Source organism: Gymnoscopelus braueri, assembly GCF_963280865.1.
Source record: "Gymnoscopelus braueri genome assembly, chromosome: 4".
NCBI classification, from domain to species: domain Eukaryota; kingdom Metazoa; phylum Chordata; class Actinopteri; order Myctophiformes; family Myctophidae; genus Gymnoscopelus; species Gymnoscopelus braueri.
The window spans coordinates 12784478-12804132 of record NC_137605.1 but is presented as its reverse complement, the minus strand read 5'-3'; the positions used below and the strand labels follow the sequence as shown (position 1 = coordinate 12804132).

At 42.9% G+C, this 19655-nt stretch overlaps 2 protein-coding genes across 2 annotated transcripts; one reads left to right on the top strand and one right to left on the bottom strand.

Moving 5' to 3' along the window:
- Positions 1-1972: 1972 nt before the first annotated feature.
- Positions 1973-15789, bottom strand: LOC308083438 (sodium-dependent neutral amino acid transporter B(0)AT3-like; the record flags this gene model as incomplete). Its single annotated transcript, XM_080425752.1, has 12 exons — positions 1973-2170; positions 3117-3279; positions 3837-3996; positions 4597-4801; positions 5226-5382; positions 5478-5606; positions 6147-6259; positions 6428-6538; positions 7302-7483; positions 14036-14173; positions 14450-14590; positions 15627-15789. The coding sequence occupies 12 exons, from the start codon at positions 15787-15789 to the stop codon at positions 1973-1975; spliced, it is 1860 nt and encodes a 619-aa protein (XP_080281878.1).
- A 2351-nt stretch (positions 15790-18140) lies between these two features.
- Positions 18141-19655, top strand: LOC308083437 (calnexin-like; the record flags this gene model as incomplete). Its single annotated transcript, XM_080425751.1, has 1 exon — positions 18141-19655. One exon carries the CDS (start codon positions 18141-18143, stop codon positions 19653-19655), a length of 1515 nt encoding a protein of 504 aa, XP_080281877.1.

Genomic DNA, 19655 nt, shown 5'->3' with positions numbered 1-19655 from the left:
AACATACTCTTAAATAAGCATTTCATGTAATCTTTACCATTTGCACATGTATTCATTGATACAGTCATATTTTTTGCAATTCAACTTAAATGGGTCTACATCAAGTGAGGCTTGAACCGGTAACCTTGCGGTCATGTGGCACTCACTTAAGGGAGAAGCCATGTTTTTTGCAATTCAACTCAAATGAATCTGCATCAATTGAGGCTTGAACTGGCAACCTTCAGGTTGTGAGGCACACGTTTAAGGGAGAAGCCATTGGACCAACAGACAAGAACCTGTGAAAAAGGAGATAACTCAGATGATACAGTTTCAAGCAAATAGCTGAAAAATCCTGGGTTTAAGTGTTTTTCAAACTGCTCAAAATTGCGGACAATCTAAGGGCGGAGCTTACTGGTCAACGTGATACATGTGTTCCTCATGAGTCAAGGAACATGTTTAAGCAGGTTTAATGGCTGTCGGCCAAACGAGGCATGACTTTTGCCTGTTTAAAGTTTGCATTTTCAAAAAATCGCTATAGCGCCCCCCTTTGACCAATTGGAGTAAGATTGGTTTCAGTGATATTTGGAATGACCCTCAACATTACCGCAAAATTTCAAAGAAATGTGAGTCTGCATGTATGTGTTAGGGGCAGATGAATAATTGTCATAAAACTGCAATATTCATTGGCTCATTAAAGCTTCATTTTTTCACTTATGGAAAATCTTTTGCATCAGTTTGTCGGCATAGGTCCAAAGTTCATGTGTAAAACGTTTCGTGCAGATTACTCAAAAATCCCAGGAGGAGATAGGTTTTAACTGTTTTTCATATAATTCAAAATGGTGGGAGATCTAAAGGTCAGAGGTCAAAAGTCAGAGTGTGAAAGTTGTTGATCATGAGTAGACGCATATGTATATTGAAGTTTCATGGCTGTAGGTCAAACAGGGCATGAGTTGTACCTGTTCAAAGTTGGCATTTTGCTATAGCGCCACCTTTTGACGAAAGATTGTGAGAATTATTTCTTGATAGTTTTTCATGACCATCTACCATATGGCCAAGTTTCGTAAAAAGCGTATGCACGGTTCAGCCAGAACTGCCAAAAGTGGGAGAAGAAAAAAGAGGGGAACATTAAAACAGGTCCAGAGCTGAGCTCTGGCCCCGTAAATAGTCTGCACCTATAGCCCAGCTCTGAGATGGTATGTAGAAGTGGTTGGTATTTAATGACCTTGGTCATAAAGGCTTCCTCTAGGCTAGGGTCAAAGGTGCAGGCTATCTCTAAAACATCTCTCTGGACTCTTCATCAACCACAACAACATCTGGTGTATTAGCTGTCAAAGATGTAAATATGTCTGGGTTATCACAGAGATGAAACATGGATGAAATGACACGGGAATGTTTGTACATTCTCACTGAGGGTGCATGATTTTTTTGATATGTCCTTTGCTGTCTGTACACACACACACACACACACACACACATAGATTGGGCTGACAAGGTCAAATGTCATGTTCATCACCACGGTCAAGGTAAACATTAATCAGTCAAATGTGAGGAATGGAGAGACATAGACCAAGAGATGTTTCTGTGGGGGGCGGAGTTTGCCCACCCAGACGCATTTTTATTTTTCCATTTCCATTGCATTGTTTTGTTTGTTAGGATATTTGTCAGGCACAATGATCCTGCATTTATTTGAACAGGTCTCTTTCACCAACCAAAAAAGCCACAAATCATAGACATAAATGTATAAAAACTGTAGTGTTAATACAAAGTAAAAGATGTGAACTTGATCCCTGCACAACATTACCAGAAGTCATTGCTAATAAGACAGGAGAGCAGCGGTATGTGACAATAACAATGTTGTTTAATGTAGCTATACATGAACAAAAACACACAAAGCTAAAATGTTGTTTGGAACAGCCATCAACGAGCTGTTCCTCACAGTAACTGGAAAGCCATAGAAGCTGATGTTCACCCTGATGCAGAACAAGTGTTTCCTCTACAAGTCTCCATGAGGGAACTCATCATCGGCGTATGGGTTTCTGTTGTGTCTGTTCATGATTCTCTTCTTCAGGAAGCCTGTGAAATGATATAGCGCCACTAAGGGGATGGAGACCACGGGGAGAGAAGATAGGAGCACGCAGATGGAGAACACCCAGCCAGTATAGGGCTGAACATCTGACAGAGGGAAGTCCACCTGTAGGAGTGATGGGCTGTTTTATATCAACTATACCAGTGGTGGAAAAAATATTCACATGTTTTACTTACTGTAAGTAAAGGTACCAATACTGCAATGTAGAAATACTCAAGTAAAAGTATTTAAGTACAAGTAAAAGTCCGTAATTGCTTTGAGTAAAAGTACAAAAGTATTGGTATAAAAATGTACTTAAAGTACCAAAAGTACTGTAGAAAGTACTCATTATACCGAAATGTCCCATTTCACAAGTCTTAAAATGTATGAAATGTTTTAAAATCTTTTGAAAATAGCAGATCTACAAGCTCACAATGCGTCACACCGTGACACATTGTGAGCTTGTAGAGCTTGTACATCTGTTTTAAGCACCACTGATAAATAGCAACATACGTTTTTTCAGAAAACTGTTAGGATTTTAGATAGTAGAATCCCCAGAAGCAAAGATTTGAGTTTACAAATGTTCACTTATATGAAACAATAAAGTATCACATATAAAAAATATATATATATATATATGTACTGTATGTGTGTATATATATATACATATAAAAGATTTGCACAAAATTAATGTTCACGGTTTTTCTAAAGTAGCAGATCTACAAGCTCATAGCGCAGTGCTCGGTGCAGCGCTATGAGCTACAGTATCAGCGCTATGACACAGATGCTTTCCCGGTCTTAATGGGTTAATACAGTTAGAATAGAATAGAATAGAATAGAATATACTTTATTTGCCATTTGCACGAATGCATAGGAAATCTTGGAGCTCAGCTCCCAAGGTCAGCATTTAAAAAAATACAGAAATTCTACAGTTATCTACACCAGTTAAATAAATCCTTAATCTAAATGATCTAATTTCAAGCATAATTCAAGGATTTCGAGCATCTGTGTAAGCTCTGTGCATGCATTACTTTTTTTTTTTTTTACAATTTTTACAATGACATATTCTTACGTATTCTGGGTTCCAGGCAGCATATGTGGGTTGTTTCTCAGCCATCACTGCAACGTATGCAAAAAACACCAGCAGTAGCATCAGAGGGCTGATGAACCTCCATGTGACCTGCCAGTACAGGCAGGGTCTGCGTCCTGTCATCCACTCAATATCATCATTGAACCTAAAGATACACTTTGGATAAGCATGTGGCATTCATTTAAAGATTATGTGATACTTATTTTTTTTTTGGTACAAAGTGTTTCATTAAACAAGTCATAGCTCTATATTCTAGTAATCATTGCTATATAGAGACTACTGTTTGTTCAGTAACAGGGGTCTCCACATCTCTCCAGCTCTTTAGTGAACAGAAAATACATTTTCAGGTTGGGATACCAATTTCATGCAATCAGGAGAGAGAACCCATTTATAAACTTCAATTTGTTATAAACTTCAAGTGTTCCAGTTGCATTTTGTATTTATTTATGTTTCATCACTTCAACCTAGACTGTTTATCTTGTCATGAGCTATCTCTCCTAATTGGATCAAATCTGAAAATGACCTGGAAATGTATTGTCTGAAGAGCTGAGGAGATGGGGGAGACCCCTGTCACTGAACACACACTCTAGCAATGCCTACACCATCAGAAGTATATAGATTTATCATTTAACACACATTTTTACAGCACCTTATTAACAATAACATGAAAACAATGAATATCAAATAGCTTTTAAATGTGACCTATCGATCCCATAGATGTATACGACAGCAATCATCTCAAAGAAGGCTATGATGAGCAGAGGCACGGAGCCCACGTAGTTGTTAAAGATGCCCAGCCAGTAGTTCCCTGAACCCAGGGAGAAGATCAGGGCCACGAGGAACGAGGTGAGACACATCAGCCCTGCCAGGAGATAACACAAAACAGACAACAGAATTACCGTAATTAGTCAATTACCGTAGTCAGTACTGCTGTATGTGGGGCTGAGACATGGACCCTCACAGTGGAGTCAGTACTGCTGTATGTGGGGCTGAGACATGGACCCTCACAGCACAACAGGAAAGGGCCCAGGATGGAGTCTACACAAGAATGCTACGAATGACAAGAGGTGTCACATGGACGGACCACATCAGAAATGTGGTCCTCTAATAGGGACCTACCAAGGGTCACAGACAAAGTCAGAGAGAGAAGGATCTATAAGGTTGTGAGCTTGTAGGTCGGCTATTTGAAGTGTTTTAAAATGTGTTTCAAAATAGCAAAAAAAGGCAAAAAGGTTTAGGGATAATGGGTTAGGTGGCGCGCAAGATAGAGCCCTTAGTGTAGAGCCCTATACTAGACCAATGAAGTATATAGGGTTTAAGAGGTTAAAATAGTTCTGCTGTACTGTAATTCATATGCTTAACATCTGGGAGTTCACATCGCCATGCAAAATGGCCTTTGGGACTTTTCAAAGACACGTTATACGGTGCATAGATGTGATTGGAGGCTGTTATAGGTTGTTACCAGTGAAGATCTCTTTGGGCATCCAGCTGGGCACCAGGTGCAGGTCCAGAAGAGGAGTGAGGACTCCCTCCATGTTCCCGAACATGGAGGACAGGCCCAGGCTGAAGAGCATGACGAAGAACAGCACGGACCACACCTGAGAGCCTGGCATGTGGATCACTGCCTCCGTGAACACGATGAAGGCCAGGCCAGTTCCAGACGCACTCTGCAGGTATACAGCAGGACCACAAACACTTCAATGAACCTCAGTAACATTAAAAACAGTGGTTATGATGACGATGATGATGATTACTAGGCCGATGCCTGTTGGGAACGATGCCCGTTAAGGCAACCACAACGGTTATGTATCACCCGTTGTCCTACCCGTTGTACCCATCTGTCTGTGTCTGTCTGTCTGTCTGTCTGTCTGTCTGTCTGTCTGTCTGTCTGTCTGTCTGTCTGTCTGTCTGTCTGTCTGTCTGTCTGTCTGTCTGTCTGTCTGTACAGTTCTCGAGATACGCGAAGGACAGATACACATACACGCACATAGAGTTTTCCCTAATTTATATATAGATTATCATCATCATCATCATCATTATTACTTTTCATAGACAGGACATCTCAATGTGTATTTTGATGAGCTACTCCACCTGGTGCAGGAAGGTCTGGAGATCACAGGTCTTGAGGTGGAGGCTGGCAACCTCAGAGGGATCACTCTCATTCAGGTGGGTGAGCCATTCGTCATAGTTCTCCAGAGTGATGTTTTCATCGCCAACGTTGAACGCGTTGGTCATTGACAATATATTGCTGTGACGTTGATAACATTTGATAGTAAAAGTGTGCACAGCTAAAGCCTCACTATACTAATAATACCATTTATGAGAAGAATAAGATGTACATACTCATTCCGGCAGGCATCGTAGTTTGAATTTGCTTTGAATCCCAGAATGGCGAAGATGGGAATTGAAGCATAAATGGAAGTGAAGCTGTTCACCAATCCAACTATTAGGGCGTCGCCCTCACAGTTATTCCTGAGGACCGGATCAAATGCTGACATGTTAATCTTTTCTTCTTCTTTTTTTTTTACCACTTTGAATTTGGCGTCCCTATTTTGAGCATGTCATTATAGGCAAAGAACATCAGAAGATCTTCAAATCTGTTAAAAAATGTACAGTCTACAATCTCACAATAAGCTTGTAGATTGGCTATTTTTGCTATTTGTCATACAACGAAATATATAGGTCTTAAAGGAATAGTTCGCCCAAAAATATACTTATTTTCTATTAATTACACACCTAATGAAGCCTTGAATTCATGGAGATTTTTTTGTTTTCGTCACATTCCTGAGCCAATAATTTCATGATCGGTGGAGACTCAAATGCCGGTCAATTCCGCAGGTCATTATATTATTGGCGTAGGAATAAAAAATAAAAGAATCTCCATGAATGCAAGGCTTCATGAGGTGTGTAATTGATAGAAAATTATGTCATCGCTTGGGTGAACTACTCCTTTAAGTGGCTATAACATCTCTGCATACCTTTTTTGTGTGAGTTTGTGTGACGAGAACTTACTTCTGAGGGTTGTAGCTGGAAAACGCGATCAGGCCTCCGAACGCCAAGGACAAGGAGAAGAAGATCTGGGTCGCAGCATCCAACCACACCTGTGGATTCTTCAGGGTTTCCCACTGGAATGAGAAGCATATTCTAGTCACTCAATGTGTTCATTTTGCGTCATCATCATCAAATATGTTTGAATTACAATTTACAATTTAGACATTTAGCAGAAATAATTTGATCCGGGGACCCCCCAACCAGTATATCCAATAATTCTCATGAATTAGGCACCAACTCACATCCGGTGTGAAGAGATATACAAGCCCATCAGACGCCCCAGGCAGAGTCAATGCTCTGATCAAGAAGATGGTTAACACCAGATAGGGAAAGGTGGCTGTCACATAGGTCGCCTGGTGGGGAATATCAGAGTATGAGGTTCTTAAACATGAATCTTAACAGATAAAACAATAGCAATTGTTTATAATACATTCATAATACAGTGACAAAGATGTCATAACAAAAGGTGAAACAGAAGCACATAAAGCATAATTTATAGTCCGTAGTACGATGGTGTCTTTTGCGATTTTTTTTATTTATTTCAAGCTAACAGCGAGTTGTCTCGCTTGAAAATCTGTTTTAATCAAAGGGAAATTAAGCTGAAGTGGGTAATGTATGCCTTGTAATAATAATCAAAATCTACAAACTAACTAGTAACCAAAATTTCCAAATTATTGTAGTGGAGTAGTACAATATAAAGTACAATATTTGCCTCTGAGATGTAGTGAAAACTGGAAAACTGGAAATACTCCAGTAGAGTAAAAAAATCACACCCAGTGTGAAGTGGGCGGTGTGGTCACAGTGGTCATCACAGTGATGGAAGTTCACTTAAAGAAAAGTAATATTGTGGACCAACACCCCTAACTTAAAAAAAAACATAAATGTGTTTTTTTTAAGTGCATAGTCCTATTTATAGGGCTATGCACAATTATCATGTTTCCCTAGCCAATCACAGTCCTGAATAGACTGTGATTGGCCAATCACGGTGCAGGGTTAGGGGGTACACTGGTGGCCAATCACAGCGCAGGAATCACATATAAGGGCGGTTTCACCGCCCAAAAACTTGTACGTAAGTACAGTACTTGAGTACTTTACACCGCTGTCTGTATATGTTACCTTTCCGATGGTCTCGATGCCACGGATGAAGCAGATGTAGACCAGACACCAGGCGCTGGCGAGGCACAACACCAGCCACCACTGTAAGGACCCGCTGGTCTCGGCGTTGGGCGTTATGTTCAGCGTCACGCGGTACCAGAAATAGTTCACTGCTGTGCTCTTCTCACACTCGCTCACATACGCTGCAGTGTCAAACAGAAGTTGTTCACAACTCAAAGAAAAGCACTGCTGATGTTTTACATGATATCCCCCCCCCCCCCCATATCAAAGGTGCAATAGACAACATTCAGCCACTAAATCAGGGGTCTTCAACAGAGGGTCCGGGACCCCTAGGGGGTCCTCAGAGTTACAACAGGGGGGCCGCCAAATATGTGTGTGATGGGAACTCTTTTTTTTTTTTTACATTTTTGAAGTTTCAGTCTGAAACATCGTCTCAACCTGGTCTCAACCAGTGCCATCTATTAGAGAGTTACGCCAACTCCGTTCACTTCTTCGGGCCAGGTCTTCTACATACACATACATTGGCGAATAGTGACAAATCCCTAAACCGGAAGTTCATGGAATGCATTGAAGTCGACGGCTCCTTGTCACTATTTCCAGCTACATGAACCACGTGACCGACGCTGTTTCTGACCCCTCATTGGCGCAACTCTCTAATAGAAGGCTCTGGTCTAGAGGTCTTCACGGGTCAAATAAAATTACCCGAACCCAAATGGACCCGTGATTTTTTTACCCGGAACCGAATGGACCCGGCCTATGGTCCAATATGAAGGACCCATACCCGAATGGACCCGCGAAAAAAATACCCGTGACCGAATGGACCCGAGCCATTATTACAAATTGAGAACCGGACCCAAACAGCACCGAGAGCTGTCGGGAACCGACCCGTATAGAACCGTGACATACAAGAACCGAACCCGTACATAACCCGAGCCTCCGAAAAACCCGAACGCAAATTTTTGGCCAACGTCATTAGTACAAGTTGTCCAGCGTTAAATAAGACTTGTTTCATACTTCCTTACCTAAATGTGAACGTAGCCTCCATGGTTGTGATGTATAATCCCAGTCAATGCTCATCGGACAGTTTATAAATATAAAATAAATCCACGTTCTTTAGATGTGTGTAATACATTGCCAACTATAATCCACGTTCATTTATGTTGTTTAACATTATAATCGGCTTGAGAGCATAGCATATAACACGCTATGACAACTCGATTATTTTACCATTTTGAACCATTAACCAAAACGTAATAAACAATATTTAATACAATAACTGCCCCGAACTCTAACCTGTGGCTTGTCTTGAACCTTCACCTTTGACGTCATCAGAATGTCACAGTGATGAATAATCATGTAACGCCATCTTGTGGCGATATTTTTGTTTGCACTTTGCAAGTTTGCAGTGCTATATGGCAGTAAATATTGATTAATTTTCAACCTGTTTGATCCAAACTTCGGATCAAACTGGTTGAAAAATACATCAATATTTACTGCCATAGACAGAGTTCAGCCTAACAATAGCTTGTGATTTTTCTTTTTACTATGGCATAAGCAAGGCATATTTAGGGGTCCATCAGGGGACAACAGTCTAGTTCAATAACATTTTTACTGAACATTATTCAATGTGAAAAGCACAAATACAGGACAATACAAAACCAGTGCAAAACAGCCCCTAGGGCTTTTTATGTTATCCTCTAACATCATTGTAAAACCGTACCACTGTACTATTTGCAAACTGTTAAAGTATTCAATCAAAACAAAAACAAATATTATAGCCTGAGCTTCACAAACAGGCCTAATGATAGCTATAAAACAATAGCCTATAGATGTAACCACACAGTGTAACACTAAATTAGGCAGGTCGTGCATTCAGTTTCACACAGTGAATAGGCATTCAAGTCAAGATAACAAAATATAAGTGTGCTTTAGTGTAAATATCTTGAAAATCTGGAAACATATCTGAAAAGCTTGTTTACATTCACTTCTTCAAATTGAACAGTGCAATTCTGAACATATTAAGGCAATAAAGGCATGTCTAACCCTGAGTGTGGCTTATACAGTGTAATGTACATGTAGCCTACATTCTTTCTTTGTGCATATCTGTAAGTTAAACATAAAAACAACCATAGCCAAAACAACAAAAGGTAGCCTACACAAAGTGTAATAAAATAGTTGCAGAAGGTCAGGCATTCATTGATGCTATTGGAAACATTGTTAACATCTCAAAGTTTCACTTCTTCACATTGAACAGGGTATAACAATAGCAGTAGTCTGAATCGTAACATACCGATTTACCACCCTAAGAGTTTGGCTAAATAGAGGTACCACAAGCAAGACCCTAGTGTGTGTGGCAGTGTGCATGTTTAAGATAATAGAGAAGACAATCATATGTTGATGCTGATGTGAAAGGGATAGAGAGAACCCCACAAGTAAGTGTCTGTCTGTCTGTCTGTCTGTCCCCCACAAGTGTCTGTCCCCCACAAGTGTCTGTCTGTCTGTCCCCCACAAGTGTCTGTCTGTCTGTCCCCCACAAGTGTCTGTCTGTCTGTCTGTCTGTCCCCCACAAGTGTCTGTCTGTCTGTCTGTCTGTCCCCCACAAGTGTCTGTCTGTCTGTCTGTCTGTCTGTCTGTCTGTCTGTCTGTCTGTCTGTCTGTCTGTCTGTCTGTCCCCCACAAGTGTCTGTCTGTCTGTCTGTCTGTCCCCCACAAGTGTCTGTCTGTCTGTCTGTCTGTCTGTCCCCCACAAGTGTCTGTCTGTCTGTCTGTCTGTCTGTCTGTTTCAGTGGAAAAGCCCCTCCATCTGACACACAAAGAGCAGCCAGATGACCCTGCCTAGTAGTCCTCAATTCTTCTGTGGCAGCATGTTGGCAACAGCAGAGATGGCGTCGGACTGGTGGTGTCTCTGACTTGCATCCTGCTGTGACAGAAAAGGGAGATATTTGTTTTATTAGGATGATAGGATCCCCTTAGCTGGCAAATTAATGACAGCAAACAAACAAATTATCAATAATAATACTACTACCACCACCACAGCAACAATTAATGAAATAAAATAACTTTATAAAATTATATATATATCGTAGCTAAGCAAACCATAACTTACCCTATCACATGTTGCTATTGAGGAAAAGCAAAGCGTTGACACTGGCTGTCCCAAGCTGAGTGCGCCGGTTCTCCAGGGTGCGTCCTGAGATGCTGAATGTTGATTCACAGCTAACACTTGAAGCTGGCACGCAGAGGATCTTCTTCGCCAGCCTGGCCATCATTGGAAACGTTTTGGCATTGTTCTTCCAGAAAGTTAGAACATGTTCCTTGTCGTCTGTCGCCGGGGAGCTCTTTTGTTGTAAATAGCTTTCAACCTCATCATCAACAACAGGCCCATGATCGTCCACATCCTCCCACTGGCTGAATGGTGCTGCTGGCCCAGGCTCGTCCTCATCTTCATCAGTCACTGAGATGCTGGGCTCCAGCTGCTCTTCTTGTTCCTCTGCAGCTAGTTGTGGAAAATTGGACAGTTCCACCCGTGCCAAGTTATATATGGCCTCCTTTTCTTGCTGGCTAAACATTCGTAGCTGTTTGAATTTTGGCCACAGCATTACAGCAAGTTTTGCATGGTTATCGACCACAATACGATCACCTAGCAGCTGCAGGCATCTTCTTTTCAGCACTTCCAGAAAGGTGGTGTCAGATGCTGTGGGTTGGCAGTGGCTCATGAGGGTGGACTTCCACAGTGCCACCAGATTAATTGTTGGATATTTGGATCCACTCATCTCTTCTGTAGCTTTCTTGAATGGCTGTAAGAATTTTACTAAGAGCTTCAGTGTGTCCTTTGAGGTGTTGCGCATCCTGTGCCATTCCCCCCTGGCCTGGAGAATGTTTTGCACCTCATCATATGAGAACAGCACGGATTCCATCATATCTAGCTTGGTATTCCAGCGGGTTTCACATTCTTGCTTGAGTGAGCGGGGCAGTTGCAGTTGCAAACCAGAGTGTTTGAAGAACGTGGTCAGGGACTTGCATTCATCCATGCATAACCTCACTTCTTCAAGCTGATCCTCTTCCTCATCTTCACCTTTCTTAAATGTGTGCTTGAGTACAGTATTTAAGACATGCGCAATGCAGCTGTAGTGAGTCCAGTTTGACAGGGCTGTCTGGACGTTTCGAGCCTGGTCACTGACGAAAACCAGCTTCTGTATTTCCAACTCTGTCAGACCAAAATCTTGCAGTTGTTTAACGATTTCATTCTTTATGTTCGCCCCTGTTTTTGGCTGATTTGGGAAAGCGCAGGTGCAGATCACACGGCTCTGGAATTCCCAATTTTCATCAATGAAGTGCAGCGTTATACACGTATAGCTCACTTTTCTATAGTCATCCGTCCACATATCGGTTGCTGCACCACAGGCTTGGGCTACGGATATGGCCTTCTGTATTTCTGGCAACAGCTTGGCTTTTAGCTCGGTGCATTTCTACCGTGTGTGTCGGGAGACAGACACGCCTGAAGGCAGCAGCGCTTTAGCGTCGCATTTACCGTGTGTAGCCCCCGTATCCACTAACAACTGCGCCAACTCGGTAAACGCTGAAACGCCACGAAAGGCCGCATATCTTTTGCACAGACCTTGACGCATTTTTCCATAACGGCCTTCTTAGCTTTTACCGTGACTCCTCCGGTCCTAACAAACGAGTCCATGGGCACCTGACTTGGCCTTTTCTTCAAGCACGCTTGACGCTGGTGTTTAAGCAGAGCAGAGGTGCCCGTCTTCGCCGTGTCATACTTAAGGAAACCGTCGCATTCCTTGCATTTTGCAACGCCAACCTTCTTCCCATCTTTGTCAACAATTAAAACGAACGAGGTCCAAGCCGGACTGTTCCCAGCTGGTTTCTCCTCACGGTACTGTCCTAAACTCAACTTTTTTTTAACCTCATTGTAATCCATGCTTCTTTCTTGTTTTGTTTTTTTTACTGTGTGTAGCACGACCACTTCCTCCTTACTAAAGTCACGTGACACAAGTCACGCATGCTGCTCGTCTCCCACTGGCCGGAGGAGAAAAAAGGGGAGGGGCGGGGGTGATTGACAGCTGTGACTGCCAATCGCCCGGTCCGCTCGGGTATTAGTGGAACCGTGATTTTCACAGTCTAAGCCCCGAGAAACCCGCTCGCCGGGTCAACTCGGGTATTAGGGGAACCGTCCATTTCACAGTCGGAGAACCGAGACCCGAGACGGACTGTACCGGCTCCGACCCGGACCCGGAGTCACTTCTTGTGAATGGACCCGTGACCGAGCCGGGTACGGGTCGGAACCCGGGTATTTCGGGTTACATGCCTAACCCGACGAGCTCTACTCTGGTCTCAACCAATCTTAAGGTCCCATCCCTTCAGGCTATGGGAATCTCTGGGAATCTCATTAACTGCAGCCATGTGCAGCAAAGCTAGTGTTTGTTTACCCTGGCTGAACAAGGGAGAGAGAGAGACAGTGAAGCATGTTGTTACTACTTGGCTTATTTCTAACCTATAATGTTTTTAGATACATATTTTAGTGTGCTGATTAAGTTAAAAATGTGTAATACACTGTCTGGAAGTCATCTTGAATGAGATTCAAAACAGAGTAGCTCTGTAATTAAAATCAGGTGTGTTTGAAGGAACGTGCAGCTATGGGAATCAAACAGGTGAATGAAATCAAGGCTCATTTATATTCACAAGAGTCGATTTAAGTCATCACGCAGTATATGTTGTTGTACAGTTGCAGTACCGGTATGGTTTAGTTTACTGTATTATGTAGGGGACGGCCGCCAAGATTGTAACGTTTTTCACTTTTCACTCTTTTACTAGGCGATCTTTTTACCTACCTTTTTTTTTATTTTCAAGCAAAGGACCTACACATGTCCGCAATCATAAACCACTTAAAGTTTTTCAATTGATAAAACAGGTCGTGAGTTATTAAACCGAAAGTGGACGCTGTTCCGACGTTACATTTTAAGCTCATATGATGAGACTAATTGTAACAGCATGAGTTTCTAATATAACACTGCTAAAAAACAGCATTAAACAAGTCGTTTTCAGCTTAAATCAATTATATTTATTTCAAGCAACTGTTTTACATTGTTTTCATACCAAGGATGTGATAAGATAATGTATCAAACATAAGGAATGTATTAAATCTTACCGGATGGCAGTTTGAGTGAATTCCATGGGAAAATCCATTGATTACACCCAAACAGATGCGTGTTACAATCGGGCCGCTCTGCGCTCCACTGCTTTGGCTTTGTTTACAGAACAGAACTAACGTGCATAGAGTAATAAAACGATGTAAACTGATGAAGAACAGATACATGCAGACAACCATGTGGATTTTAGCTCAGCAACATTAAAGGAAAGATTTGTCGACCAAAGATACTCAAGGTGAAATTTTTAACTAACTTTGAGATAAATCAGTTTTTCTGCGACTTTCTCTAGCCTGGATGAAATACTATGTACTTCCTGGGCACGTTCATTACAGCACTGGTCACATACTGACGTGATGACGTTATGATAAAATTGACCAATCAAGAGAAAACATGCTTGTTGCAACCATGATGCGTTACAATCTTGGCGACTCTCCCCTACAGTTGCAGTACCGGTATGGTTCAGTTTACTGTATTATGTACAGTTGCAGTACCAGTATGGTTTAGTTTGCTGTATTAAGTACAGTACAGTACCAGTATGGTTTAGTTTATGTATTATGTACAGTACAGTACCGGTATGGTTTGCGTTCAGTGGGCAGTCTCTCCATGGAAGTGGATCTTGAAATGAATGGAAGAAGTACCAGAGGACCCAGGCCAGGATGGTGTTGTAGAACAGCCCTACCAGGAACGATACCATCATGGACGCCACACCTGTGTGTGTGTGTGTGTGTGTGTGTGTGTGTGTGTGTGTGTGTGTGTGTGTGTGTGTGTGTGTGTGTGTGTGCGTGTGCGTGTGCGTGCGCGCGCGCGTGTGTGTGAGAGAGAGAGAGAGAGGGAGAGAGAGAGAGTTACTTATCTTCACAACATAAGATGTGAAATATAACATGATAATGTTCACAGATGGCCCTTTTTGGCACGTCGCCTTAATTAAACCTGATGTGACTCTGAGAGAGTACTTGAACAGTCAGTCATTCCCGGTCTTCCCACCTACACCTCCTAGATATGGAGACATGGAGTTCCACACTCCAATGCTTCCCATGCGAAGTCTCTGTCCGATGGCCAGCTCCATATGCAGCAGGGGAATGCCTTCTAACACCAGCGCAATGACATAGGGGATCAGGAAGGCCCCTTCAGGTAAAAAAGAAAAAGAAAAAACAATACATTTTTATAGTTGCTGAATATATGAAATTATGAAAGAATATATATATTTCAGATTGAATAAGCACTGGATGTCACGTACAAAGGGGGACACACACATTTCTTTGGCCACATCTATTGAAGGTCGTTGAATTCGTGTCCACTGGCCATTTTTAATCAACATTTTCAACTTTATCACACGCTCTCCTATCAAGTGCTAAGTCAACATCCAAACATCAGATTATCAGAGTTAATGTACTGTATACAATATTACCACAGTTACTTACTATTTACTCCGTCTCATATTCAGAACAGAACTTTGTTGTTTGCTGCGACGGCATTTTGTCTCATTTACAGTTATATTGGTTCATAACTAAAGTGTCAGTCATGCAATATATCACACCAAACAACTCAGCCAGTGTGCCGTTTGTTTGACATACAGTGCAGTAACCACTAGGGGAGTTTTTCTCATCTCTCTAGTATTGGACAGGTCCAGATAAGGACCCACATGATATGGCTTTCAGTGAAAAACAAACAAACACGCACACAGAAAGATTTTAGTAAAGCCAGGTCACTGTAAAATCTACAATGACCTGGTTTTAACTACATGAACTCTAGTTCAGAGATCTGGTGTAGAGGGAAAAAAGGAGGTGTCCCCTTAGGGACTCTGGTCAGCGAAGCATATAACGTTCAAGTGGTTAATGTCCACACTATGACTTTGACCGCAACAAAGCAATACAGAGGACTGTTATACTGTACTATTCACTGGCAAGTTTTATTTTTATTTTATCAGAGATAGGCCTATGTAACCCTATATTTACATGGACGCTATTTCTGGAATGAATCAATCATTATAAACTGAGGCATGGATAATGAATGATTAATGAAGTTTTGTCATAACATAAACATTTATGCAGTACATATTCCACTGAATGTGTTAATATATTGTTTTCATCATTGAACTTAGTGCTGAAATGAGAGGAATTTTCAAATTAAAAGGCATTTAGAGACGGTGACATTGTCTTACCTCCGCCGTAGATTTGACACAAATAGGGGAATCTCCAGACGTTACCAAGTCCCACTGCAAACCCTATGCAAGTAAGCAGGTATTGAACCTTATTGTCCCATTTTGGTCGTTCTGTAGTCTTTTTAGATCCATGAACCTCGGTCTCATCATCAATGACTTCCATCGCCTTTCTTTTGGCAGCTATAATTACAAAATGAGTGTACTGTAGGTATATTATTTGAATGGAATACAAATAAACTGTGTGGCCCACGCCGCTCCGTCTCCTCTTTCTCAGGGGGAGAAAAGGACTCGTTGGTTTGATAACTGTATGTCAGGAGACATTAGCCGTCGTACGCGTCTCGTTGGCTGTAGGAGCTAATGGAACAACCCGTCGCATAGGTTTGTTGAATCAAAAGCCCTTGTGTAAAGCTTCAAGATATGACTTTGATAACGATATAGCAACTAGACAAAGACAGTTTCTGAAGAAACAGCCTGTGCTACCTACCTGCAAATAAAAAAGGCCAAAAGATTAGCAGTAGTAGGATAGTAACTTAAGCTGAAAGGTAGACTAGCCACCTAAACTGCCCTTGTCTACCCCGTGCTGCGGATGGAAAAATATTCTGTCCTATCTTGTATCAATTATGAGCACCTTCGTTCATCACTATGTTTCATATTGCCTATGTGTCAGTGCCTTGTCTCGTTGTCTGTGTCTAGCCAGCCCAAACCTGATTGGTGGCCTATCCAGACTATCCAGATTGGAGTGGCATTGTTCTTATGCAGTCTGAACAGCCAAAAACCACATGGCAACTGATTTTTGCTAATCAGATTTGTTATCACATAAGAGCCTTGTTCAGACCGCATAAAACCAACCCCACTCCAATCTGGATAGGAAATCAGATTAGGGCTGCCAGTTTGTACAGGGCCATGGGACTATATGAGAACTCTATATAGAAGAATCTATGTCATGTACAACCCTATTGGCCTAAAGGCCTAATCAGTAGAATTCATTCTGCAATCTGCCCATTACATTTTGAGATATCTTGCGTGCAAATACAACGTTTGTCCAGCGGATGGCGCTAGAGGACAGTCCATGGTGTCACCAAAATCAGTAGGCATCAACAAGAGGGCCATGATCATTTTCAGTGACCTTGGAAGCGCTTTCAGTGATCGTCTATTTATGCCTGAACAATGAAATAGGCCTTTAATACCTGCAGCTTATGACATGACAGCTATTGCATCAATTGGATGCAACTGTGTGCTAATTAACTATGTTTTATTACCTAGATCATTATTAGCAGCATGGCTGCTACTGTACTTTAACCATAGACGTTTTATCCAAGTCCATGGCCAGTATTCTGTGTATAAAGTGGCCACTGTGTGACTATGGTGTTAATGCAGTTCATATGAGTTTCTACACTGCCCCCTGGTGGTGAGTAATCATGATTACTGAAGTTCAATAGAGAGATACTTTTTATACTACAATCCAATGGATTTACATGTTTTATTTCCTTTCCATGTCACGTGGTACAATTATTTGCAAGCAATTGTGTAGACTTAAAATATGGCCATGTCATTATTGTTCTACTATAATTGAAGATGTGGTAATTATGTAATAGTAGACTATAGGTTGTTACTAATGTTAGTGGGAGAACACACAAATGCTGTGCGTGTGTGTGTGTGTGTGTGTGTGTGTGTGTGTGTGTGTGTGTGTGTGTGTGTGTGTGTGCGTGCGTGCGTGCGTGCGTGCGTGCGTGCGTGCGTGCGTGCGTGCGTGCGTGTGTGTGTGAAATGAATGAAATAGGCCTTTAATGCCTGCAGCTTATGACATGACAGCTATTGCATCAATTGGATGCAATTGATTGAAACGTATCATCAGTGTAGTAGCCTGGGGTCAACAGGTGTTTCGGTCTCGCAACATACACCCTCGCCCAGGTGACCCAGCCAGAGTTGATCAAGCCCCGACTTACGTCCCAGGTAGCTACCCACGGTCAGTCCTCTTAGGGCAAGACAGTGCCACTCAATCCGCTTGTCCGGAACTACTCTGCCGGGACTGGGGGAGAAGAGAGGCTCTGGCAAGTGGAGGGGCTAGGCTCTGTGGATGGCCTCCTGGCCGGGCTCCTCCTCCGTCTCACCAGGTCCAGGACCTGAGCGTTGCACCAGACTCCCCCGCTCCAAACGTTTCATTCTGGCGTGATGGTTTCTTGGGCCGTGGTGGTACTGCAGGCTCCCCTTGCGGCTTGCTTGAATGTGATTAGAACGCAAAGAACACAAAGGACAGGTAAGGTAAATAAGGTGTTCTCATTTTATGACAATGCCCCTCAGCCAATCACAACGCTGTCAGAATAGCGACGTCACCGTCAACATAAAAGAGAGAGAGCGTGTTCAAGTACAACAGTATATTTTATGTGTTTTTTAGCTTTTGCTCTTTATTCAAGCATAGCTTCCATGACTGCTTTTTGGATATCGGTATCAGAATCACAAGAGAGATATATAGGGGGGTAGTATCAGGTGGTCACATCGCCAAACAGGAAGAATATGGAGCTGAAGGTCAGGCTATGTGTTGCCCTTCTCCTCGCCATGGGTCTGTGCTGCCTCTGCCTGGCCTCCCAAAACACTTTCAAAGCACCAGAGCCCATAGGAGAACATTTCTTCGCAGAGTCCTTTGGCAAGGGAACGTTAGACAGCTGGGTGATATCCAGTTCCAAGAAGGAAGGTGCTGATGAGGACATCGCCAGGTATGATGGTAAATGGGAAGTCGAGGAGATGAAGCACAGCAAGCTTCCAGGAGACAAAGGCCTCGTCCTTAAGTCTCCTCTCAAACACCACGCCATCTCTGCCCATTTTCCTAGACCCTTTATCTTTGACACCCAGCCCCTCGTTGTCCAGTATGAGGTGAACTTCCAGACAGGTATTGACTGTGGTGGTGCATACCTCAAACTCCTGACCCAGACCACCAACCTCGACCTGAAACAATTTGCGGACACGACCCCCTACACCATCATGTTTGGACCGGATAAGTGTGGACTGGACTACAAGCTGCACTTCATCTTCAGACACAAGAACCCCAAGACAGGAGAGTTTGAGGAGAAACACGCCAAGAAACCTGAGGTCGACCTCAAGTCATACTTTACAGATAAAAGGACACACTTGTACACACTGGTGGTGAAGCCAGACAACAGTTTTGAGATCTTAGTGGATCAAATGGTGGTGAACAGTGGCAACCTGCTGACAGACATGACGCCCCCAGTAAATCCCCCCGCAGAGATCGAAGACCCAGACGACCACAATCCAGAGGACTCGGATGAGAAGATCCAGGAGCCAACACGGGTCCCTGGTGCAGATGCGGTGAGCGAATCTGCCGGGGATGAGGATATGACAGATGAATCTGACGTTGAACACGAGGACGAGGATGAGGATATGGATGATGAATTGGAAGACAGAATGGATGACAGGGATGAGGATATGGATGACAGGGATGAGGATACGGATGATGTATCCGAGGATGCCTGGAAACCCAGGAAGATTCCCAACCCAGACTTCTTCGAGGACCTGCACCCGTTCAGAATGAGTCCGATCAGTGCTTTGGGACTGGAGCTGTGGTCCACGTCACCTGATATGTTCTTCGACAACTTCTTAGTCACCAGTGACCGCAACACAGCCGAGCGCTGGGCCAACGATGGCTGGGGATTGAAGAGGGCAGCCGAAGGCGATGCTGTGGAGGAAGACGAGGAAGACGAGTACGATGCTGAGGAGGAAGCCGAGTACGAAGCTGACAAAGCTGAGGCAGCCGAAGAGCCCCTGGCTCTCCCAATGATGAGTACAGATGATGAGCTTCCCTGGAGCATTGCGCTGTATGTAGCCGTGGCCGTGGCCCTGGCAATAGTGTTGGTCAGTGCCTTCCACTACAGGAAGAAGACGACGAAGAAGACATACGATGGAGATTACACGCAAGAAGAGGAGGAGGATTCAGAGGATTCAGATGACGAGAACGAAGGGGTGAGAAGGACCAGGAGACGCAGGAAGTTGAAAAAGTTCAATCAAGGGTACTGA